Consider the following 25,963-nt stretch of genomic DNA (forward strand, 5'->3'; position numbering starts at 1 on the left):
TCATTCATCGACATGCTTTGAGATCACCAAATAGAAACTCAGGTTATTCAGGAGTCTCCCAGTCATGACAAATATTCAGTGCTTCCTCAATTCACTATATGTATTAAATGTATTATAAGCAGCACTGACAAAGGAGCTATAAAAATGACTGCAAAGAGTTAGGAATATTTACATAAATGAGAACTTTTATGACTCCTGTTTACAAAAAAGTACCTAGATTTGGCATTCCAAAAATTGTTTTTCACTTAAAAATAAAAAAAAACTTTAAAATATTTCATAAACTTCTTTTTAATTAGAAAAAAAAAATCCCTGCAATGCCAGAAACTATTTGGGAAACACATTGAGATGGTTAAAATTGTTTAAGTCACTAGAGATAAAAATCTTTTAATTCAAGATTTAGCTACTGGGCAACTTCCACTGCCAAGCCATGAGCTTTTGGAAACAGATATTCATATGAAAGCATGATTCAGGCCACAGCAGCAAGTCCTGGAACCAGAGCAGTAGCTTGTCGGTTCTGACCCTGTCTGCCTGGACCCACAGCACTGCCCCTTCAGACACCAGGCAGTCACCTGTGCTTCTGACTACCCAGCGATCAATTGGAGAACGGCTTTCCGGGCCAGGCTGGGCGGCTGAGGAGGGTTCTGGAGAGCTGAGCTCCACATGCTCCTCTGAAGCAGCCACCACACTCAACTTCCTGGGCCCTGAACACCCACGGGCCCTCCCCGAGCTGGGCCCCCAGGAGGGGGCTCCATGTTTCACATGCTTGGCTGCTCCAGTCGTGGTTCTCCTGTGAGAGCTGCACATGGCCTTGTTGGCTGTCAAACCAGCAAAGGGAGCAGGGCTGACCCTGGTGAGTGTCCACGAGCAGGGCAGGCAGGGGGGCCGAGCCTCAAGCTCTCTCCAGGCACCTGACACCCCAACCTGCCTGCTATACACAACGGGGAAACCTGCAAACTTGTGGGGCTCTCAGAGTGAGAAACACAGTCACTTCTTGTAATTTCCCCACCATCCCTACCTTAATAGGGAAAAACCTATTTTATGTAAAACTGTTTCCCTGGATTCCATGATGTTCTTCAGCTTCAAGATTCCCATTTTATAAACGAGGAGTGAAAGGCCCATAAGAATTAGTGGCTTCCTGGGATGTTAAGTGATTCAGACAAAGAACCAAGACCCAACTCAAAAACCCCTGATCATGCCCTGGCTCTGTGCACCATCCAGACAGAGTGGTTCCCTTCAAGGGGTGCAGACCAGATGGGGCGGAGAGGGGCTCGTCCACAAGTCCTTACAGGAGCAGGTCAGCGCTCAGAGTTGCCGCCCACTACCGCCTGCATGAGGGTGAGGCTCAGAGGGAGAATGTATTCATCGGCCGTGACTGTTCCCTCCGAGTTCCCCAGCTCTGGGCAGACAGATCCCCTGACATATGCACTGCAAGGGATGGATTTTTTTCAGGGTCAGTGGCTCGTGGGACACTGTGCCCTACGACTCAACAAAGCAGAATCATAAAATGTCTGATGCTGTTTCAAATTCCTCGCTACAGAAAAGGATAAAACACCACAGTTTTGCCAAAATCATTCCCCGTGGCAGCCTGAGTCCCCAGACACTGTGGGGCTTGAGCTCCTAAACACAGATATACATTCAACTCCTACAACTGCTCAGTGTCTCGTTACCTACTAAGAGTTAAATAACATGCTCAGTTCAGCATGGAGGATTCTCACCTGTGAAAGCATTCGTGGCCTGAAAGCCAGCTTCCTGCATACTGCTCCCCAGCAGGCCTGGCTCCAGCTCCTCAGCTGTCCTGTCCCCAGGAACGTCCAGGAGGCCTCAGGTCACCTCCATCTCAGCTTGCTTGAGGCCATCTGCTGCTGTCTGGCTTCTGGGAGCATCTGACACTGACCAGCCTGGCTCCCAGCCCGAGAGCAGGTGGTACCTGACACAGCACCCAGTCCAGCAGCACGCACGCTGGGGGCACTAGTCACGTCAGCTGTCCAGTCAAAGAGTGGAGGCCATGGTGGACCCAGGAGCAAGGAAGCTGTCCCATGGACACTGGCCTTCCCACCTCAGAGGGAGGGCCTGGCAGCCAGAATTCTCCAGAGGTCTCAGCTGCTCCAGGCAGGGGGGCTCAGGAAGGTCTGATCTGCAGTTCTCTGTGCTTTGCCTCTCCCCTTGCTGAAATTAAAAAGAAAGAGATCACTTTCCTGATGATCTGTAAAGCCTGAATTCAGTAGACCACAGAGGCCAAGAAAGAAAACAAAGACACCCCCAGAGCCATGCCTGAAACGACACTGCAGGGACAGTGGGGCAACCTCTCCCGCTACTGTGAGGAGCCGGATGAGGGTGTCCTGTCCCCAGAACAAAACGAAACCGGAGGCTCCGAGAAACTCCAAGAACAGTGACAAAGGTCACACGCATCCAACACAGACACCTGGAGGAGAAACCCATTTCCTCAGCAGGTTCCCAAAGTCTTGGAAATGGATCTGAGGTCCACACCCACTGCTGCCAGCATATCAGAAGGGATGGGGGTTGAGCTGCTTCAAAAAGTGACCATCAGGGGAGAAACAAAAGCCAGTGATAAATTTATTGAAAGAATATGAAGGAAAAGCAAATTTAACCTATAAACTGTTTAATATATATTACATAGAACATGATAATAAAAGTACTTTATAAGTACTTATCAGCTATTTTAATGCTGTTAAACTATATAAGAAGCAACATCAACAACAAGAATGTTAGAAGCCCAAAGGACCAGACTTTTAAAACAGAATCCCAAATACGAATCTCCGGTATTGGAGAAAAGGAACCTTTTTTTCCATTATTATCACTTCATGCTAATCAATTTATAGAAAATATAACTTTATTCCTCTTTTTCAAACTAGAGAAAAGAAAAAAATTTAAGAAACCAGCACATAACAGAAAGAAGCCCTCTGTTAAAATGCTCCTGCTATAAATATAAGGTAATAAAATATCACTCATACAGATGCACCGGAAGGAAGGCCTTATGTATTAATGAAGCACCTTAATTATATTACGAAAGAAATTTAACTGCATTGCCCTCACGTACTTGCAGTAATAATCTCAGTTAATGAAGTGCAGCCCAGTAGGAGTCCTCAAGTTTAATGAATAGGTTAAAAATTTAATTCACAATCATTTATGTAACTGGTGGGTCTGGAGTGCTTGAAAAATGTGAGAAAATGTTCCTTCTCTGAATTTAAACATTCCATACTGAATGACCAATACCCATAGTTATCAGCATCCTGCACGCCGACACCAGCATCTGAAGTGCCATGTGCACTGGAGTCGTCCACCTCAGGGAACAGAACTGCCAGATAAACAGAAAAGTCCGCCTGCCCTACAACCCTGATAACCCTTACTCTAGTCTAGGGTGCTCTCAATGCACAGGAATACCAGACTGTATTTGTTCTCTTTTTCTGATCTCAAAGAGAAACACAAGTGTGGTGAGGCTTTTGCTGCTTTATTGAGGAGTTTTGTTTAACTATCCTGTTTTGTTGCAAAAGGCATGCTACCTCAATTTAAAAAAAAAAAAAAAAGGTTTTTTTTTTTTGCTGTGGGAAAGACTGAGGCTGATATGGACTGAAACAGAAGAAACAACACACTCTTCCTTTCTTTTCTCTTCCTGTCTGTCACAGTCACTAATGCTTAACTTTGCTTCTTCAAAAAAGAGAGATGGAGACAGGTGTGTAACAACTCCCTGAGGTCTTGGGCATAGATGGTCTTGGCCTGGATGTTTAGGGAATGACATGTGTGATTCCCAACACAGGCTGAAGGGACAGCATTTATTTCGATTATCTTCACTGACTGATGACGAGCATATTCCTACATACATTTGAAGTCTCCTTATAAGCATTTTCAAGTGAAAATGAAACTGTAAGTGCCATAAAATGTTTTCTTCCTAACCACTAACAACACAGATAAGATGCCCTTTCTAAAAACACACAGAAAGAGGGGTGGGTCTCCACTGGGCTGGGAAACAAGGCAGGGGTGACTGGGACCCAGGGTCAGCAGAGGCACCACATGTCCATTTTCACAACTCAGCAACCAGTCAAAAATCAGGAAAAAGGTGCAGAAGCGGAACACGTCTCAGTCCTGCATGCCTCCCACCATTACAGACCCTGCTTACCTTCTGGTCTCAGAGATGGACCCTCCCCCACCCCTGGGGCTAAAGGCAGACAGAGCCAGGTGATCTGGTTCAGGGCGCTAGAAGAGTTGTGGCTGCCTGCAAGGTGCTGACGGCTCAGCCATCTCTCCGTGGGCCAACAAGCCCCACAGGGATATTTCCCTTGAGCACCTAAGGTGTTGCCTGGCGGGCATCAGTAGGATGAGCCCATTGAACGACAGAGGAGTGGACCAAGGCCGCTGGTCCACTGAACAACAGGTGAGTGGACCAAGGCTGCTGGTGCTGGGAGGTCTACTGAACGACGGGTGAGTGGACCAAGGCCACTGGTGCTGGGAGGAAGAGTAGAGAGGCTCAGCTGACCCTACAAACCAGCCTGCCGCCCTGAGCGGAGCTGAGAGATGGCATCCGGGCTGATAGGCTGTTCTCCTCTGGCTCTGATCTCTGAAGGGACAGGGCCTCTGTGACCACCCCACGGTCACCACACAGCATAGCGCCCACACAGGCCCACTGGAGCTCACTGCTCTGAACCTTCTCAAACTGCAGGGACGACTCTAACCCTACAGAGGTCACAGACTGCCCTGAAACGAGTGCTCAGGAGTCAGGATCAGCGCCTGGTCTCTGACCCTTCCAACCACTGTTCTTCCCATGCTACTTCTGAGTCTCAGGTTATCTCCAACACCCTGGTAACACTCAAATTAGGAAAACCTGGAGGGAAGAGGAAGAATAAAGAGAGAAAGAGGCAACTTACCCAGGATGCAAGGTCACAGAGTAACCTGGACTCATTCAAGAGCCCCCTCTACACAAGCACACTATCATTGCCCTGTCATGGACACACTCACACACACATGTGCTGTTTACACCAAGAAGAAGGGCAGGACTAACCAGGAAATAAATCAATTCAACACTACACTTGAAATATATGGTTAAGTCCCTCCCATAACAGAGCAACAGTTACTAAGGAAATAGAGCATGCAAGATGGATAAACACTCCCACAGGAAGAGACTTTTTTTAAAAATGTGAACACCCACAAAACCCTAACTAAGTAAGCTGCAGAATATGTTTACCACTTGTTCACAACAATTCATATGAAACGCAGTGTCCCTAGAATCACTAGGGAGAGAAAAGAACTGCATTCCACAGACGAACCCTATCATGAAAGCTCAACTGCAGAGACACAAGGTTCAGGCAACACAAGGTCACACACTGGGCATAGAGGCCAAAGTCAACAGAGAAGTCAAACCTCCTTTTCTAAAAACCTAGCAACATGAGTGCAAGTGCAGTGTATCAGGGATCAGCACCTCAGTTTCGTTTCTGACTTCCGCACACCATGGACTGCTGGCCTCTCTGGCGTGCCGGTTACCTGGGTGACGGCCAAACAGCAGCCGAAGGCTCTGGGTCAAAGCAGCCCCGCCTGAGGCCCCACACTGCTTGACCCTCAGAGTAAGCAGCACTGAGGGGTGAAGGATGGTCCCACCCTCGACAAATCAAAGCACTTGTAGCAGCGTACCACACTGCTTACCAGAGGGAAAAAAAAACTCAACTACTGACTGGTTGGGCTTCCCTTGTGGCTCAGCTGATAAAGAATCCACCTGCAATGCGGGAGACCTGGGTTTGATCCCTGGGTTGGGAAGATCCCCTGGAGAAGGGAAAGGCTACCCACTCCAGTATTCTGGCCTGAAGAATTCCATGGACTATACAGTCCATGGGGTTGCAAAGAGTCACACGCAACTTTCACTTCACTGGTGGGGTCATCAAAGGTCAAAGTGGCAACGGACCCTGAGCGAGACAGAGGTGAGAAAAAAAAAGGACAAGAAACCTGAGGGTCTGCTTCTGGCCCAAGCCTGAAGCCCTCCACCCCATGGACAGACACACAGACCTGGGCAGTGCCGGTCCATCTAGGACTTGCTCACAGGAGCCACCATCCTGCCCTGGGTCAGGCTCAGCCAGGCTACAGCATCCTTGCACACCCTGAAGTGGCAGAGCTAAAGGTCCCTTCTGATCCAAGCAGGCCCCAGTGGCCATGTCTCTGGTCAAGGGAGATAGGACAGATGTGCACAAAAAGGACACAGCAAATAGGCCCAGAAAATCTGCACAGAACCAAGCCTGAGACAAAGGGCTGTCTGCATGACAGTACAGGTCTTTCTCACTGTTCTTCATCTCTGGGATTTGAGTATACGATAATCTGAGCTGATGCTGAAGCTGAAACTCCAATACTTTGGCCACCTCATGTGAAGAGTTGACTCACTGGAAAAGACCCTGATGCTGGGAGGGATTGGGAGCAGGAGGAGAAGGGGACGACAGAGGATGAGATGGCTGGATGGCATCACCGACTTGATGGGCATGAGTTTGAGTAAACTCCAGGAGTTTGTGATGGACAGGGAGGCCTGGCGTGCTGCGATTCATGGGGTCGCAAAGAGTTGGACATGACTAAGCGACTGAACTGAACTGAATCTGCAGCTGTTAAAACACAACCTCAAAGCTATCGAGCTCTGGGCAGCTCGATGGGCTCCAGGCACTCAGAGGTAAAACACTCTTCAAATATGCACACAAGATGCAAACAGGGAAGGCAGCAATTCCATTAGACCATCCTTTAAAATGTCACCTCAGCTAATCCAAACACTTGATAAAACCTAAAGGACCTACAGTCTGAGCTCTACCCAAACTAAGCTGGAGAACACTTCCCAGATACTTAAGCAGGAAAACTGCCCCTAATAAGTCAGCATAGATACCACCACCTGTTCATGCCATCTAAGAGCTGGGGGAGAGGGAGGGTGCTGCCCATGGTGTCGCCGTCTTCCCTTCATTCCAGGGAGAAGGACAAGGAGGCCCAGGAGGAGAGCACACACTCAGGGGATACGGGACGAGGACAGAGCTGGACGAGAATGGGGTGTCAGGCTGGACCTGAGCTGCACGTTCTCCCACAGACACAAACCGGCTGCAGGAAGAGGCTGAGGAGGGGCAGAGTGCACACACGGACCCCCCACCTGTGGGGCTGAGGGGCCCTGAGACAATCCCACTGTCCCAGGCCCAGCTCAGGCCAGGCCCACAACAGCAACTCGCCCAAAGGGGAAGGTGCAGAAGGGCCAGGGCCTTGGTGCAGAGCCAGAGTCCTTGGGCGCACATACACTGATCAAAGGGCCCTTGATCTAGGCTGAGCATGTCAGGTCACCTCAAGAGTAGACGCCAGACAAGGTCACCTCTCCCAGCCTGGAGTGAGGGGGCAGGCCAGCTCCTCACCTAGCACTCTCCCTCATCCCACTTTTCCACATATAAAGTCAGCTTACAATGGGCATGGTAGGCCAAGAAAAGGGGGCCCTGCAGGAGTAACAAGTGTGAGAAGCAAGGGAAGGCGGCTGGGAGCAGAAGAGAACATGGGCCACAGAGTCCACCCCCCACACACACCTCCTACACCCCTGCCAGCCGTCACGGCCACTGGGCCAATGCCTGCACCCCTGTGTCTCCCCCATGACCTCCTCACACTCTGGCCTACAGAACACTTCACATGCTGCATCTTCTCGTTCAGTAACTTGTAGGGTCCCGACTCTTGCACGGCACTGTTTTAAGGTGCAGGGAAGACAGCAGTGAGCAAAGGAAACCCAGTTCCTGTCCCCATGGCACCTGTCCCTATCTCTGTGGAGGTGTTTCTAATGGAAACTTTTCTTGCTAATCTTTGCAGTCATAGCACTGACTACGTGGACTAGCATATAGCAGGTACCAAATAAATGCTGGTTCTACTGCACTAATCGCATTGGGGCTTTGGTCAGTCACCCATTTGTCACTCTACTCCCTCTGCCCTGCCTCAGCTGCACAAAGCACCAAGGGCCTAGGACCCAAGGAGGCTCTGGCCACGAGGTACGCATACCAAGAGGGTGCTCCCCGTGGAGGGTCAGTCTGGGCATCTGGAGCACAAGCAGGGCCAACCCTCTTCCACTCAAAACACACTGGAAGGAGAGCTGTCCATACAGACAGGCCAGAGGGCCAAAGGCCAGGCTCTGAGGCAGACAGCCCAGGATTTACCCCGGCGTAGCCCTCCTGCAGCTCTGCCATTACTTAACCCGGAGCCTCAGCCTCCTCATCTGTCAAGTAGATGGCACCACCCTCAGAGAACTGCTGCTCATTTAATAAGAAGCCATGTATAAAACACATCGCCAGTCAATGCTAAAGAAACAGTACAGGACTTCCCTGGTGGTCCTAGTGGCTTAGACTCCATGCTCCCAATGCAGGGGGCCCAGGTTCGATCCCTGGTCAGGGAACCAGATCCCACATGCTGCAACTAAAAGATCTTGCATGCCACAAGAAAGAACGAAGATCCCACGTGCCACAACTAAGACCCAGCGCAGCCAAATATATATATATATATTATATATATATTTATATATAATAAAATATATATATATATTATATATATTCTTATATATATATATTTTAATGACAGAAACTTGCCTTTAAAAGGCAGAGTCAGCCATTATGGAAACACAGAGAGTTTCCTGGCTCCCTGGAAGGCTGGATGGGACAGTGCACCTGTCCTGAAGAGCAGCTGCTGAAGGGGCAGAGAATTCAGGGGAAAGGCTGCGTGGTATCTGACTAATGGGACTACACTACCTACTGCTGTGCGCCTAGAGGCCTCTGGCCAAGCAAACAGGGCTCATCAGACCCAGTTTCCCCTACCTTGGTAACAAAGGCCAGCATGTGTGCTCATCACACCAGAAGCAAACGAGTGTTATCCACAAGGGAAGCACCACTGTGGGTACCGTGAGTCCCATCAAGCGTCCCCAGCAGGGGAGACAGACCTGTAACACAGGACCGGCCTTCCCACCACCCAGGGGTGGGTGGCGCTGTCCTGCAGCAGCTGGGCCAGTGTGCCTACCGTTGCTGAGTTCCCATGGCTTCAGAGCACACACCACACTACAGAAACCACTGCGTCCTCAACAGTGCACTCAGCCTGCTTCGTGCTCACGGTACTGAGTGAAGCTGCCTGTCTTATGCAGCCACTGTCAGATCTGGACAAGAGAATTCTAGGAATCCAACCAAGAAAACCACAGGGCTCTGGCAGCAGGAGGAGACTGTAAGCACCAAGTCTGGAGCCTGACATCACTGCCCCTGCTCCCACCACTCGCCACAGTGGGCCAGGGTCTGGCAGCCCCAGGACTGAGGGCCCCCCTGCCACTGCACTGACAGCCTGACGGGCGACCTTCTCCACACTGAAAAAGGTGTCTTCTTTCCCTCTAAAACCAGCCCTTTTCTATTCCATTCTTCTCCAGAGCCTCTTCCTCCAGATGGGAGCCCTCCTGAGGGGACAGGAGCGTCACAGCAGCATCGTCATCCCCCCACCCACTCCACAGCAAGGCGGCGGCGGCTTGATCACCACACAGCCTCTCTGAGCCTCAGTTTCCTCATCTATTAAGGGGGATATTAATGTAACCATAAGGCAGCAGTGCTGAGAAAATATATGATGGCATGCACGTAGCCTCAGAACACCTAAGAGGCCCTCAAAACACAGCCAAGACAGGAATGGGGAGTAGGGAAGAAGGGCACAGACAACACTGCCTGGTTGTCAGATCCTTGGGTGCAGTGAGGATGGTGTGGTAAGTCGACTGGGCTGTGAGTGGGTGGGGTCCACTGAACATCACTCTGTGGATGAAGAAATACTCAGTTCCAATCCAGGGCCTCCTAGACCGGAATTTAATATTCTCATCTTCAATTACTTAAATGGGTCACCATCAGGTACACTTCTTTTTCCTTACCACGGGCCAAATGTCCATCTGACTTGGCAACCCCCCACCCCAGCCCTGCTGTTCACCCCACAAGGCCCTTGTCCTGCCCAACACATGAGCCAGGCTCACCACTCACCCACTAGCCGTAGGTAATCCCTACATCAGAGAAAACACTTCTATTAAAGTGATTCATATCTTCACCTCCTTTGAATAAAAACATGTTATTACATTCAACAAAATCATAAAAGAAATAATAACAAAGGATGACATCTCAATAACTTAATCCAACACCCAGAAATGGTGGCCTGGGGGAAAAGGCAGTGATTGGCACCTTCAAGGGTGCTCTAGCAGGTCCGCCTTTCCCCTCCCACACACACCGTCTCCAGGGTGAGTCCCAGCCACACTCAGCGGCTTGCATCCTGAGCTCAGAGGTACACTGGGCAGAAGAGGGTTGTCTGTGAGGACGGGGGTGCCACTAAGACTGGAAAGCAGTCTAGCTGCTCCACTACCATCGTTTCCTTCCCAGTTCCCATGGTAACACAGAGGCCTCAGATCCCCAGAACAGAGTAAGATAGCACCGTGCCCAGTTTCCCTGCAATCTGTTTCCATGGGAACTGGAAGAGAGGGGATGGAGGCTGGGCAGCAGGACTGCCTGAGACGTGTATCTCCATCAGCTGGAGCCGCAGACAGGCTGGCACCCTGGGCCAGTGGTCTGCAGGCCTCTTCAGGAGTGCCATGTCCACTCAGGGATGGAGGCCGAGACACAAGAATACTCATAGCAGGCTAGACGTAGGCTCTCTTGACATATTCAGCAGGTGACATCCCCTCTCTCTAAAAGGCCCCCACAAGCCAGGGGTGACCCACCTCAGACCAGCAGTCACACATCTGGCCAGGTAACCCCAGATCTAGTCATTAGTCTGTCAGGAAACTGGGTCAGGATCCTAACCAGCTCCACAGATGACTGTGATGCTCAGCCGTCTGGGAAACAATGACCTGGACCTGAGCTCCCTGAAGTTGAAGGTGCTTGTGCACCCTGACGAGCCTGGTGGGACACAGGTTTTAGACCAGCAGGTCTGGGAGGCCTGAGACCCTGCATTTCTAACCAGCTCCCAGATCGTGCTGTTGCTGCTGGTCCCTGGACATGTGAGTAGTAAGATCTAAAATCCAATGAGTTTGGCCCTAGAACCTTCTCAGAGACCCAGACAGAGACTCTAACCATTCCCACGGGGCAGCCTATTCCATCTTCAGCCAGCAGTCCACTCCATGTTGGGTCACAAAGGCTCTGGGGTCAGCACCTGCAGAGGAGTTGAGTCATGGTTCACATTACCCTCCCTCTGCCTGTTTTCTGTTTTCTCAGCCTCTGGAGACAATCCTTTCTGGATAAGGTTAACAGATAGTTGGATTCTACATATAATCATCAGGGACAACATGACTGCCTCTTCCAATTCTGATTACTCTAAGAAAAATAAAAGTAAATTCTGCATAGTTGAGCATTAAACTAGTGGTGGAAAATGTTTAAATGGTTAAGATAGTTATTAATATAGATGTATTATCAAAGAAGAATGGAACTGTTCATGTATCACTGTAAAAGATGTAAAAATTTTGGAAAAACTCTACAATTATTATAAGGAAGTAGCTCAGCTAGCCTTAAAATCCCTGCTCTTAAAAAAAAAACTCACAGAGTAAATAAGACAGCCTTCACATTTCAGCTAAAAGTAACATTTATTTCAATACTGAACCCACAAAATAGTTTAAAACACGTAAAATGCCAGTGTGTTACTCAAAAGCAAGTTACTGATTTTCTATTTTAAGAAACCTCCACTTTGCTTATGTATAAAAAGGGAGCTATTTCAGTCTTCCATTACATATACTTTACATCTCTCTTCAGAAAGCCTAACATATATCAATCTTTGAAGATTAAAATATGAGCAAAGAATCCAACTATAAATCACTGAATTATGCTGTAGCTTATTTGAAAGATAATCTTCTAATTCTAAACACAAAAAAGGGAGAGAAACCCACTCTGTGATTAGTCGGCACACAAGCAGCGATGAGAGCCCAGAGTCTGCGGTCCTGTCTGGAGGGTCCTCAGTGGGGTGTCCACTGTGTCTGTGAGTCCACTCTGGGTTGACAAGAAGAAGCAATTCTTCCTGTGAAAGGCTGGATGGCAGGTGGCTCCGCAGGGCCTGAAGTTCTGTCCCCATGCCCCATGCTGTCCTCACAGCACAGACCACATAGCCAAGCATGACATGTAAAAAGGACTTCACTTCACACAGACGACAGAGGCCCCCGAGCCCTGACTTACCACCATGGGCCTAGAACAGTGTCTCACTCAGCTTCTCTCCACAGCTTCAGGGATGGGGAGGGTGGGTGGGCCGCTGGATCTACCCCAGATCTGGTTCCATAGTCCCAGGAGCCCTGGGCCCTCAGGAACCCAGTGACCCAGTGCTTCCTGGCACCTGGACCCCAGCCCTAAGCGGCCACTACTGACAAACTTTCGACGGTCTGCTGTGTCCTGTGCTTCTTCATTCATCCCGTCTCCTTCACAGATTCTAACGGTCCCACGGACAAACCATTTTATTTGCCTTTTCCCTCTGAATTTAACATAGTGTTCAGCAAAAGATACAGCAAAAGCAAAATCCTCCCTCCTTCTCAAGAGGCAGGTAAAAATGTGGCTAAAGAGAAAAACCACCGCCTTCGACAGTGACCCCACACAACTGCAGCAGAGAGGACGATGGCAAAGATCCTGCTCATGGAAACACCTTGAGCTCAACAACACACCCACGGATGAGGAACTGCCTGGTGAATAACCTGGGGTTTGGGAACAGGAAATGCTCCAAAATATCATCCATTTCAACTCATCCTCCCCAATAAGTAGAAATTACGGCTCAGTTATCACAAGTCATACAGAGCTGGGCTGAGAACGGAGTATAAAACGGGCTAAATCCAACACCCTTTTAGACATAACACAAGCATATCTCGTTTTATGGTATGTTGCTGTACTGAGCTTTTGCAGATATTGTATTTTTTTAAATAAATCAAAGGTTTGTGGCAATTCTGCTTCAAGTAAGTCTGTCAGCACCATTTTTCCAACAGCATCTGCTCACTTCGTGTCTCTGCGTTACATTTTCATAATTCTTGAAACATTTCAATCTTCTCATTACTATTATGCTTGTTTCCATGACCTTTAATATTATTATTACAATTATTTTGGGGTGCCATGACCACAGCCATGTAAGACGCCGAGCTTAACTGGCAAATGCTGTATGTGTTCTGACTGCTCCCACATCCCCCTCCGCAGTCGGGTCTAATTCCTGAGACAGAACAGGATTAGAATTAGGTTGATGAGAAACCCTGAAATGGCCATGAAGCATTCAAGTAAAAGGAAGAGTCACACATATCTCACTTTAAATCAAAAGCTCAACATGATTAAGCTCAGTGAGAAAGCCGAGAGAGCCCAAAAGCTAGACCTCCTGCTCCAAACAGCCAGCCACGTTGTGAATGTTAAAGTTCTTGAAGGAAATTGAAAGTGCTGCTCCAGAGAACACAGGAATGATAAGAAAGCAAAACAGCCTTACTGCTGATACAGAGAAAGTGTTAGAGGTCTGGATAAAAGACCAAACCAGCCATATTATTCCCTTCAGCCAAACATAATCCAGAGTAAGATCCTAACTCTGTTCAATTCTGTGAAGGCTGATAGGTGAGCATGCTGTAGAAGATAAACGTGAAGTTAGCAGAGGCTGGTCCATGAGGTGGAAGGAAAGAAGCTGTCTCCATGACATACAAGTGCAAGGAGAAGCAGCAAGTGCTGATGGAGAAGGCATCACAAGCTATTCAGAAGATCTAGCTCAGATCATTAATGTCTAGATGCTACACTAAACACTAGATTTTCAGTGCAGATGAAACAGGCCTCTACTAGAAGAAGATAGGTTTTTCACAGCTAGAGAGGAAAAGTCACTGGCTTCAAAGGGCAGGCTGACTCTCTCATTAGCAGGTAGTGCAGCTGGTGACTAAGGTGAAGCTAGTGTTTATTCGCCATCTGAAAATCCTAGGCCCCTAAGAAGGATGCTAAGTCTGCCAGCCAGGATGACAGCCGATCTGTTTACAACATGATTTACCTACCTAATGTTTTAAGCCCTCTGTTGAAAAAAAAGTTTCCTTTCAAAATATGACTGCTCATCAACCATGAACCTGGTCACCTGAGAGCTCTGGGGGAGATGGACAATGGGATGCATGTCTCTAAGCCTGCTAACACAACATGCACTCTGCAGCCTATGGGTCAAGCAATCATTTCAACTTTCAAGTCTTATTATTTAAGAAATACATTTCATAAGCCAACACTGCACTGACAGTAACTCCTCTGATGAATCTCATCACAGTCAACTGAAAGTCTTCTGGAAAGGATCCATCCTTCTAGAAGCCACTAAGAACACACACAACTCATGGGAAGAGGTCCAAATACCAACAGTAACAAGAGTTTGGAAGAAATGGATTCCAGCCCTTGTAGACTACTTTGAGGGGTTCAAAACTTTGGTGGAGGAAGTAACTACAGATGTGGTAGAAACAGCAAAATAGTAGAAGGGTAGCCTGACAAATGTGACTGAATTGCTTCAATCTCATGATAAAACTTGAACAGATGAGGAGTTCCTTCTTATGGATAAGCAAAGAAAGTGGTTTCTTAAAATAGACTCTACTCCTGGTGAAGATGCTGTGAAGACTGTTGACATGACAACAAAGCATTTAGAATATTACATAAACTCAGTTGATACAGCAGCAGCAGGGTTTGAGAGAACTGACTCCAGTTTTGAAAGAAATTTGACTATGGGTAAAACACTGTCAAACAGCACTGCATGCTACAGAAAAGTAATTCCTGAAAGGAAGAGTCAATCAACGCAACACACTTTACTGTCTTGTTTTAAGAATCTGCCGGAGTCACCCAACGCTCCAACCACCACTGCCCTGATCAGTTGGCAGCCAGCAACACTGAGATAAGACCCTCCAACAGCAAAAAAATTGGGACTCACTGAAGGCTCAGATAATGGTTAGCATTTTTTTTATAAATAAAGTATTTTTAAATTAAGTTTATAACTTTTTTCTTTAGACATAATGCTACTGCATTCTTAATAGACTACAGTCTAGTATAAACATAACTCTTATATGTGAAACCAAAATATTCATGCAACTTGCTTTATTATGATATTTGCTTTATTGTGGTGGCCTAGAACCAAACTTGCAATATCTCCAAGGTATGCCTGTACAGAAATTCCTGCTGTCTTAAGGAATCCTATAACAAATCTTCCCTCATAAATAAAAATATACACTTCATTCAACACGGCTGCAATGAGATACTATCACTCATAGCTTCTATCGTGCCAAAGAGAGCAAATTCTGATCAAGTTTCTGGACACAGCTACAACTTACAGGAATTACAGGAAGGACAAACATGTGCAGGGGCACAACTCTGAGTGAAGGAAACTATGGGTGAACAGGCCCCAGATTTTTAACAAATAATCTTCAAGGAAAACAAAAGGATAGAGGACCTGTATACTAAAAGAAATTTAAAAGATATAGGAGGCTTTTTTTTAATCAGGAAAGATTAAACTTATTAAAGTCACTAGTGGCTGCTTTTGGAAGGAAAAAGGAAGGAATGGGATGTGATGGGAACTCCTGGGCAGAAGGCAAAGCTCCTCTACCACTGACTTCAGATGTGGTCACAGGCACTTTCACCAGAGAACATTTTACTTAGCTATTTGCTTGTTTTACATGTTTACCTGTTTATTTTACAATAAAAACACAATTTTTTTCATCAGAAAAGAACTCATTTTTAATTTTAAACAATCATTCTCTAACCACATGATGATTCCCTATCTCTCAACACTTATGAGATGCACACTGAGGAAGACTTTAGCAAACCCTCCACAAAATGACTACAGAATCTATTTTACAAGAAATTCTGCTTTAGATCCATTAACAGATTCTGGGTTCAGAACACCAGCTGAATAATCTCTGAATCACACAGCCAGAGGCTTCAATGGTTACTTCCACATTCCCCTTCCTCCCAGACAGTACAAAGTCAGCACCCAGTTCTGTCTGCACCTTGATTTACTGGAGCCACAAATTAGTTTGGACTGCCCTAAGTTCTCATCTTCCATCACACAAATAAATGTGTCCTAAATCATAGCATCCAACAGCAGTGAAAGAATAGTCCTGACTTATGTCCATTCCATGCTGTTTGTCCCCCAAATCAGACAGAAATTCATACCACTTCTAAGAACAATTGCCTTTTCTTGAATAAAAAGAAATGTTGCAGCTAAATCAGCAGAATGAAGATTTCAGTATGAGAAATTTTAGTGTAAAAAACTGAAAACTTCATACTGCATTTCCCAAAATATTGATAGTTGAGTAAATTTAACTTTAAATGCTTTCAGTCCTTTGAGTTAAATCACTGATGTATTAGTTTAGCAAAAACGAATATTATCTGGAGAAGCGATGTCAGCAGTACAGCAGACCAAGAGGCTCCAGGCCCTCGTTCAGCCACAGAAACATTTAAAAGGCAAGTTCATATTGGCTACACGAACTTCACAGGCGCTATGGAAACAAGGGTCTACAAAAACCAAGCAAATGTCCAATCAAGAAACCACATTCAGAACAGCAAGAACTTGTGGTTTTTTAAATTCACCCTTACCAAGCCATTCCCAGCCAAGTACAGCCCTGACCTGGAAGAAATGGGAGCCCAGTTCCCAGTTCCTTCCCTTGAACCAGAGGGAGCAGAGCAATCTGCAGGGCTGCCTGAGGGACTGGTCTCAGTGTCGCCCTAACTGAGAGCTCACACAGCAAAAGAGCAACACGGCTCAACGCTAATGTGAGGACAAGCCTGAGGAAACAGGAGGAACAGTAAAAGCTGCCTGTGGCAAGAGATTACAAAAGAGAGGAACACAACAGAATATGTAAGGCCCAGAGAAAAAACCAAGGTAAGACTCTAAGGGAATTAAGACATGTATAAGCAGCCATGTATAAGGGGACATCAAGAGAGCACATACACATGGCCAGCAAGACGCACATCCAGAAAAGGCCTAAGAAGACATTAAGCCCTCACAAATGGTTGATCCCACAACACATGAGGGTCTTCCCTAGGAAGTAGCAACTCTGAAAAGAAATGGAGAGTGACTGTGTTTTTTCCAAATGCATTGTTTTCAACAAAAAAAAAAATAAGGCATGCAAAAAAACAGGGCCTACAGTATGTATGTCAATAATAACACAATAAAACTACAAGCAAACAACAAAAAACCCCAGGAAAACATGACTTATTCAAGGAAAGAAAAAAAAAAATGGCAGACTTTCCAAAGAAACAAAGGTGTAAGACATACTAGACAAAGAATTTAACATAAATTGTCTTAAATATGCTCAAACAGCTAAAGAAAAACACTAAAAAAAGACCTAAAGGTAATCCTCATAGTTCAGTTGGTAAAGAATCTGCCTGCGATGCAGGAGACCCCAGTTCAATTCCTGGGTCGGGAAGATCTGCTGGAGAAGGGATAGGCTACCCACTCCAGTATTCTTGGGCTTCCCTTGTGGCTCAGCTGGTAAAGAATCCGCCTGCAATGCAGGAGACCTGGGTTCGATCCCTGGGTTGGGAAGATTCCCTGGAGAAGGGAAAGGCTACCCACTCCAGTGTTCTGGCCTGGAGAATTCCATGGACTATATAGTCCATGGGGTTGCAAAGAGTCAGACAGGACTGAGCAACTTTCACTCACAAAGGTAAGCAGAAAAATTATACAGCAACAAAATGAGAATATCAAACTGAGAGATAGACACTGTAAAATGGCAACTATAAAAAGACATTTTAAAACTAAATTCTAGAGCAGAAAAACACATTAACTGAAATGAAAAGCTCACTAGAGTGGCTTAACAGTAGACTCCAAAGGTAGAAAAATGAATCAGAGAACCTGAAGATAGGTTATCTGAAATTATGGAATCTGAGAAGAACTTATGGTGTACCATCAAATGGACTAATGTATACACACAGGAGTCCCAGAAGACAAAGACAGAAAAGACAGATACTACTTGAAGAAATAAAAGCCAAAAAATCCCCAAATCTGAGGAAAGACATAGATCTACAACTCCAAGTAGTTCAACAACTACAAGCAGGATAAACACAGAGACCCACACCAAGACACATAATATAATCAAACTGCTGAAAGACAAAGAGAACTGTGAAAATAGCAAGGGAAAAGCATCCTAACACATGCAACAGATACTCAATCAGCGTGTCAGTGAATTTGTCAACAGAAACCTAGAAGGCTAAAAGAGTACAAAGATAAATTGAAAATGCTGAAAGGGGAGAAAAAGTGTGAACTAAGAAACTGTATCAGGCAAAACAGCCTTGTTTTTAAGGGAGGGAAAATTAAGACATTCCTTGATAAACAGAGCTAAGGGAGTTTATTATCACTAGACCCACCATACAAGAAATGCTAAAGGGAGTACTTAAAGTAGAAATGAAAGAAAGGACACTAGACAACACAAAGCTGCTGAAAAACAGGAGGTCTTCCAGGAAAGGCAAATAGGCAAATACATGAACAAATATAAAAATCAGTAACACCCTAATTTTGGTTTTTAATTCCACTTTTAGTATTTCTACAGGATTTAAAAGGGTCCCTGGTGGCTCAGACAGTAAATAATCTGTCTGCAACACAGGAGACCCAGGTTCTTAAAAAATAAATGCATAAAAAATACTTCTAATTCTATGTAAATGGATACAACATACAAAGGTGTGGTCCAGTAGCTAAGACTCCATGCTCTCAATGAAGGGGGCCCAGGTTCAATCTCTGGTAGGGGAACTAGATTCCACATGCCACAACTAAGACCCAGTGCAGCCAACTAAATAAATAAATAAATATAAAAAATAAACACAACTAAGTGGGCAACAGTAGTATTTATATGAAATTGATGTTAAATTAGTATCAATTTAAAAGGAATCACTATAACTGCAGGATATCTTCTATAAACTCCATACTGACAAAAAAAATTCATAGAATATTTATACAAAGGGAAATAATGGACAAAAATGCTATAAGATATACAGATATTTAAAAAACAAAAATAGTCCTTCCTTACTGCAAATGGATTAAAATCCCCTGTAAAAAGATATAGACTGGCAGAGTTTGGAATGTAAAAACAACAATAATAAAATCCAACTATATTCTTTCTATAGGAGACTTACTTCAAATATAAGGACACACACAGGTTGAAAATGAAACAATAGAAAAAGATATTCCACGCAAATACAAACGAAAAGAGAACAGAAGTGGCTATAATAGACACTAAGTCAAAAACAATTACAAGAGACACAGAATATTACATATGACAAAAGGGTTGATAAATTAAGATATAACAATTATAAACATAAATGGACCAGTCAAAGATTAAAAATATGTATCTACATTGACAGAATTAAAGAATTAGCTCTATCAATAATAGAAGATTTCAATACCCCACTTTCAATAATGGATGCAAGGAAGTCAATAAGGAAACACAGGATTTAAACAACCCTACACACCAGCTGTACCCTAGCAAACACATACAGAACAAACACGCCGCTCAACAACAGCAAAATACACATCTTTCCAAATGCACAAGGAATATTCTTCAGGACAGAGTATTTGTTGGGCCACAAAACAAGGTAATGAATTTTCAAAGATTGAAATCATGCAAGGTATTTTTCTGCTCACAATGGGAAAACACTAGAAATCAATAGCAGAAGTGGAAAATTCACAAACCTAAGGAATCTAAATAGCATGCTATTAGACAACCAGTGGGTCAGAGAAGAAATCATAGGGGAATTAGAAAATAACTTGAGACAAATGACAATAAAAAAGCAACATATCAAAACTTGTGAAATGCAGCAAAGCAGTGCTAAAAGAGAAATCTACAGATATATATATATATATATTTTAAATCTCAAGTCAACAACCTGGCTTTACACCTTAAGAACTAGAAACAAAGGACAAAATAAACCAAAAGCTATAATGATAGAAACAGATTAGAGATAAATGAAATAGAGAATAGAAAAACAGGGGGGAAAAAGTCAATGAAACTGGGTTATTTAAAAAGATCAAGAAGATTGTCGAACTTTTAGCTAGACTACCCAAGCAAAAACAGATTCAAAATAATAAACTAAAAAATGAAAATGGAGAAATTACTACCAATTTTAGAAAAATAAGGATCATAAGAGAGTGCGTGTGTGCGTGCTAAGTCCCTTCAGTTATGTTCAACTCTTTGTGACCCAATGGACTATAGCCCTTCAGGTTCCTCTGTCCATCAGATTCTTCAGCCAAGAATACTGGAGTGGGATGCCATGCTCTCCTCGAGGGGGTCTCCTATGTCTCCTGCATTGGCAGACAAGTTCTTTACCACCAGCACCACCTACGAACAATTAAATTCCACATATTGGATACAAAGAAGAAATGCACAAACTCCTAGAAACACATAACCTACCAAGACTGAATCATGGAAGAAATGAACAATCTAAATAGACATTTAACCAGTAAGCCAACTGAATCAGCAATCCAAAAAAACTTCCATTAATAAAAGCCCCAAATTAGATGGCTACACTGGTGAGTTCTACCAAACATTTAAAGAAATTAATACCAGTCTCTCCCAAATCCTTCTAAAATATTGAAGACGAGGGAATACTTTCTTAACTCATTCTGTGAGACCAGAATTACTGATACCAAAGCCAGATAAAGACACTATAAAGGGAGGGAAAAAGGAAACTACAGACTAATATCCATTATGAACACTGATGCAAAAATCCTCAACAAAATACTAGCAAACACAAATTCAACAGCATATTAAAAAACTATACAGCATGACAAAGTAGGATTATTCCCTGAATGTAATGATTATTCACATAATTGATTTAAAAAATTAATGTGATACGACAGATTAACAAAATGAAGGGGAAAAAAAACAAATGATCATTTCAACTAAACGCAGGAAAAATAACAAAATTCAATACTCATCCATGATTAAAAAAAAAACAATCAACAAACCTAGGAAAAGAAGGAAAATATCACATTATAAAGGCCATTTATGAAAAACTCACAGATACTATCACATTCAATGACGAAAGAGTGCATCAAAATACACTATCAAACAAATGAAAAGGCAACCCACAGAACTGGCAAAAACACTGCAAATAACCTATCTGATAAGAGATTTATAGTAAGAACAAAATTCAACAGAGTAAATTTTAAAATGTAGGGTGGATTGGGAAACACCCCATCTAACAGACAGAAAGGAGCTCAGACAAGCTACACAGCAAGAAAGACGTTTACATGCAGAATGGGATGGAGCAAGGAAGCTATAGCAGAATGGACTGTCTGTGACAAGGCCTCCTTCCTTTAGGGGTTCGGGGGTCTATTGGTCAGATTACCTCAAGTAATTTCAAACTGACTAGATTCCACAGGTGGGAGAGGCTGAAACTATAATAAAGTTAGGTATTAGGTCTTGGTTTGGTGATGTGAATTTAGCACAAGTGACTCCACTTTAGAAAAGTTGTTTCTTTTTTAACAATATTCAAAATATATATTTTAAAAGAACACCTACAACTCAAAAATTTTAAAAGCAAACAACCTGATTAAAATATGAACAATGCACTTGAAGAGACATTTCTTCAAAAGAGAGAGCAAATAAGCACATAAAAAGATGCTCAATGTCACAAATCACTCAGAAAATGCAAATCAAAACCACGATGAGACACTAATGCATCCATCATTATTCTCAAAAAGAAAACAATGAAATAGAAAGTAACAAGTGTTAGCAAGGACATATAGAAATAGGCTGGTAGGAATAAATAATGGCACAGCTGGTTTGGAAAACAGATTTTTTTCCTTCAAAAAATTAAACAGAATTACCATATCCTCTAGCAATTTGACTTCTGGGTATAAGCAGTAACTTGAACAAATATATTTACAGCAATGTTCACAGCAGCACTATTCACAGTAACCAAAAGGTAGAAACAACTCAAGTGTCCCTCAAAGGATGAATGGATAAACAAAACAGGATATACCACAGCAGAGTATATTCAGCCTTAAAAAAGAAGGAAATTCTAACATTTAGTACAACACGGATAAACCTTGAAGACATTATACTAAATAAAACAAATCAAACACACGACAAATACTATGATTCCACTCAGATGAGTAGTCAAATTCAAAAAACAAAAGCAGAATGGTGGTTGCCAAGAGGTTAGTGGAGGAGGGAAGGAGGGCTTAATGTTGAATGGAAACTGTGTCTCATGGGAAGAAGAAAAGTTCTGCAGAGGGACAGTTGCACAACTCTGTGGATGTACTTAATGTCATGAAGTTATACAATCAAAATTAGTTAAAATGGTAAATTCTGTTATGCATATGTAATCACAATGTTAAAAATTAACAATTTAAAACACATTAAGATTGAGTGATCTTTATTTCCTTTTTAAAACTTTATTTTCAAAGTATTTTCATAAACTTTTATTATCACCTTAGTAATAAAGAAAAAACCTTGTTGTTTCATTACTTTTCAAAAAAGAATATCAGCATTACACTTTGGCACTCTATTCTAGCCATATATAGTTTTACTTGTGTTTTTAATGCTAACTTTTAACCTTTACATATGAAAAGGACACAAAACTTAAGAAATAGACATATAAAAGGAAAACAGATTTAAAGAGATGGAATGTTCATTATATAATGCCATGAATTTTTTAAAAGCCATCATTTTAATCACTGAATGCTATTCTCAGCTGCAATAGAAAATAGTCCCTGAAATATGGAAAATAAAATTTCAAATGCCTCCCTCTTGCCTACAGATATACGGAGCTATGTCACAGCCTTGCCACAGGTATTATAAATTAAGCATAAACAAAATTTTAATTATCTTATGAATTCTTTAAAAAAATGTGTCTTCTCCCTCATCCAATCCCAAATAAATATTCACAAAAATAATATTAATAATAATCCCTTAGACTCACCATTGTCCTCTTCAGAGGAAATAGTCAATGAGATACATCATTCTGAAGCACCATCATTTTCCCTGTCTACTCTCCACCCTGAGTCTCTCACAAATCTTCCCAGGCAAAACCAAAAAAACACACATTTCAGAATTTATATACAAGACCTGCATGTATAAGCGACTAAATCTGGCCCACAGTGACCTTAACTGTTAGCAATCAAGCCTTCTTTTTTTTTAAAAATAGAGTAACAACTACCAATAATCTCTGAAAACTAGACTCTTCTTCACAGAAATACTAAGATGGAGAACATGGCACAGTTCAATTCTATTTTCACCAGAATCTTATCTTCACAGAGTAAACATATGTGTGAGAGTAACCTTTACACTCTCAGAAACATTCACAAACAAATCCACCAACACTGTATTCAAGAAGGGCACAGCAATGTTCAGGGCTGAGGAGGCTGTCAGAGTCAACAGCAGCAGTTACTGGTTTTAGATCTCTCTGTTTCAAGAAACTCAACCACTCTAAACTTGTGAAAACAGATAAGAAAAGAAACTTGATTTTACCCACTTATCCCTCAGCTTCATAGGAAATCTGACTAGAGGTCCCCTTTAACAAAACAAAGGGAGAACACATATTACATTAATGAGTCCAGTTCTAAAAAGGAAAAATCAAAAGAAAATAAAAAATGAGAATAGAAACTTTACCTACCTATAGTCTCCTTTTTGGGTCACACAGAAGGAAGGAAAAAATGAAAGAAAAGGGTGGGAGGCAGTAAGAAGCGAGGAAACTTGGAAGCTGTAAAAGATCATGAAGTTCCTAGTGGTCCATAAAGCGAAATTTGAAAAATGTTTCCGGACATCACTTGCTGCTTAAGATGTACCCACCTCTATGACAAATATCCAGTGAGACCAAGGTTCCTTTGATCATACAACTACAATCTCCTGTGACTGTATTCCCAGCCCTGAAGAAACACCATGGTATGTATAAGTAACAGAACATAAGCTTTTAAACTTGGTTTTGAATCCTCACTCTGCATTTTGCTGGCTGACAAGGATCAAGTTACTTAACCTTTGGGAAACTACTTTCCTTACCCAGAATCAAATAAACAACAGAATGACTTCCTATCTCGTCTGGATATCAAAAAGACAATGAAAACAAGTTGTATGGAATTTCAAACTCCATTTTCAATGGAACTATGAGACTTAAATCTCTGTAATGAAAGGCTACACAGGGCACCCCATGTGACAAGGAAACTGATCCAGAATGATCAGCATGCAGTAAAATCTAGTAAAATTGGACTTACTAAGTTTGGACTTTCAAAATAATAAACAACTCCTTGAGCTGGGCAAAAAAAAAGAAATCAAGTCACATATCAGAGGTAAAAGCATTAATCTGGCCTCATATTTTTTCACAGTAATATGCAATGCCATGTATCAGTGGAATAAAACTTCAAAATTCTTACAGTATTTAAGCAAAGTGTGAGTAAAGGATTTCATATCCAGTCTGGCATTTCTTCAAGTATAATGACCACAGACTAATATTTCTGAACACACTGGAACTCAGAAACTATGGTCCCTTTGAATCCAAAAGACAACTGGGGAAGTAAAGCCAAAAAAACTGGCAACTGAATTCATTTCACTGTAGAACTAAGATTACCACAAATATAAAGATGAAAGTGATAAGCCAAATGTAAATTTTACAGTGTGTGATAATATAAAAATGATACAACTGACAAAAATGACAACTATGTAGGAGAGCGGAAAAAGATGGCAGGGGACAGGGTAATGCCACTGCCTAGTGGCTGAGAATCAAAAGATATCGATTGTACCAAAAAAGGTACAATCTGAAGTATCAAAAAAAAAATCAAATTTTCAAAAAGACCCCATAACAAGAGACTTGAAATTTTTTAACATAAAACAGCATGACAGAACTTAGGCCAAACATATGAGCATAAGTAAACATGTCACATAACGAAAAAGCCTTAAAGAAAACATAAAATATGTAATGGAACAGATTTAGACAAAATATATCTATCAAATCAATAATGAACTTAAATATAAAGTTCAGTAAACTTAATTCACCAATTTAAAATATTTTCAGATGAGGCCATGAAGCAAAATTCAACTCATTCTCACCATACTAGGAATAGAGGGGAACTTCCTCAATTTAATACAGAACATCTACAGGAGATCTACAGCTAACATCATACTTAATGGTGATAAACTGCCCTTCCTGCTAATATCAGGAACAAGGCAAGGGTGTCTTCTCTCAACACTCCCTTCCAAAACTGTACTGGAAGTTCTAGGTAATTTAGCAAGACCTGAAAAAAGGGGGCCAGGGAAGGTAAACAGACTGGAACAGAAGTAATAAAACTGTCTTTGCAGAGGACATCGTCTATGTAGAAAATTTTAAGAAAGATGAAAAACTCTTGAAACAAGTAAGCGATTATAGCAAGGTGGCAGGACATAAGGTTAATATAAAAGAGTCAGTTACTTTCCCAGTACCAGCAATAAGCAAGTAGAATTTGAAATTAAAAACAATATTTAGATTAGCAATATCATTATCAATATCTTCAGAGTACATCAAGGCTGTATATTGTCACCCTGCTTATTTAACTTATATGCAGAGTACATCATGAGAAATGCTGGGCTGGATAAAGCACAAGCTGGAATCAAGACTGCCGGGAGAAATATCAATAACCTCAGATATGCAGGTGACACCACCCTTATGGCAGAAAGCGAAGAGGAACTAAAGAGCCTCTTACAAAAGGTAAAAGAGGAGAGTGAAAAAGCTAGCTTAAAACTCAACATTCAAAAAACTGAGATCACGGCATTCAATCCCACCACTTCATGGCAAACAGATGGGGAAACAATGGAAACAGTGACAGACTTTACTTTCTTGGGCTCCAAAATCTCTAAAAATGGTGACTGCAGCCATGAAATTAAAAGGCGCTTGCTCCTTGGAAGAAAAGCTATGACCAACCTAGACAGCTTATTAAAAAGCAGAGACATTACTTTGCTGACAAAAGGTCCATCTAGTCAAAGCTATGGTTTTTCCAGTAGTCATGTATGGATGTGAGAGTTGGACCATAAAGAAAGCTGAGCGCTGAAGAATTGATG

General features: G+C 43.0%; 1 protein-coding gene across 1 annotated transcript in view; it reads right to left on the reverse strand.

The window, feature by feature from the left end:
- LDLRAD4 (low density lipoprotein receptor class A domain containing 4) overlaps positions 1-25,963 on the reverse strand; it is a 160,594-nt gene that overhangs the window by 62,637 nt on the left and 71,994 nt on the right. Inside the window, 1 exon segment of the mRNA XM_070464542.1 lies at positions 1,716-2,166. Within this exon segment, the coding sequence (XP_070320643.1) occupies positions 1,716-1,755 (40 nt within the window). The 5' untranslated portion in view covers positions 1,756-2,166.

This window comes from Odocoileus virginianus, unplaced genomic scaffold (assembly GCF_023699985.2).
Source record: "Odocoileus virginianus isolate 20LAN1187 ecotype Illinois unplaced genomic scaffold, Ovbor_1.2 Unplaced_Contig_27, whole genome shotgun sequence".
Lineage (NCBI taxonomy): Eukaryota > Metazoa > Chordata > Mammalia > Artiodactyla > Cervidae > Odocoileus > Odocoileus virginianus.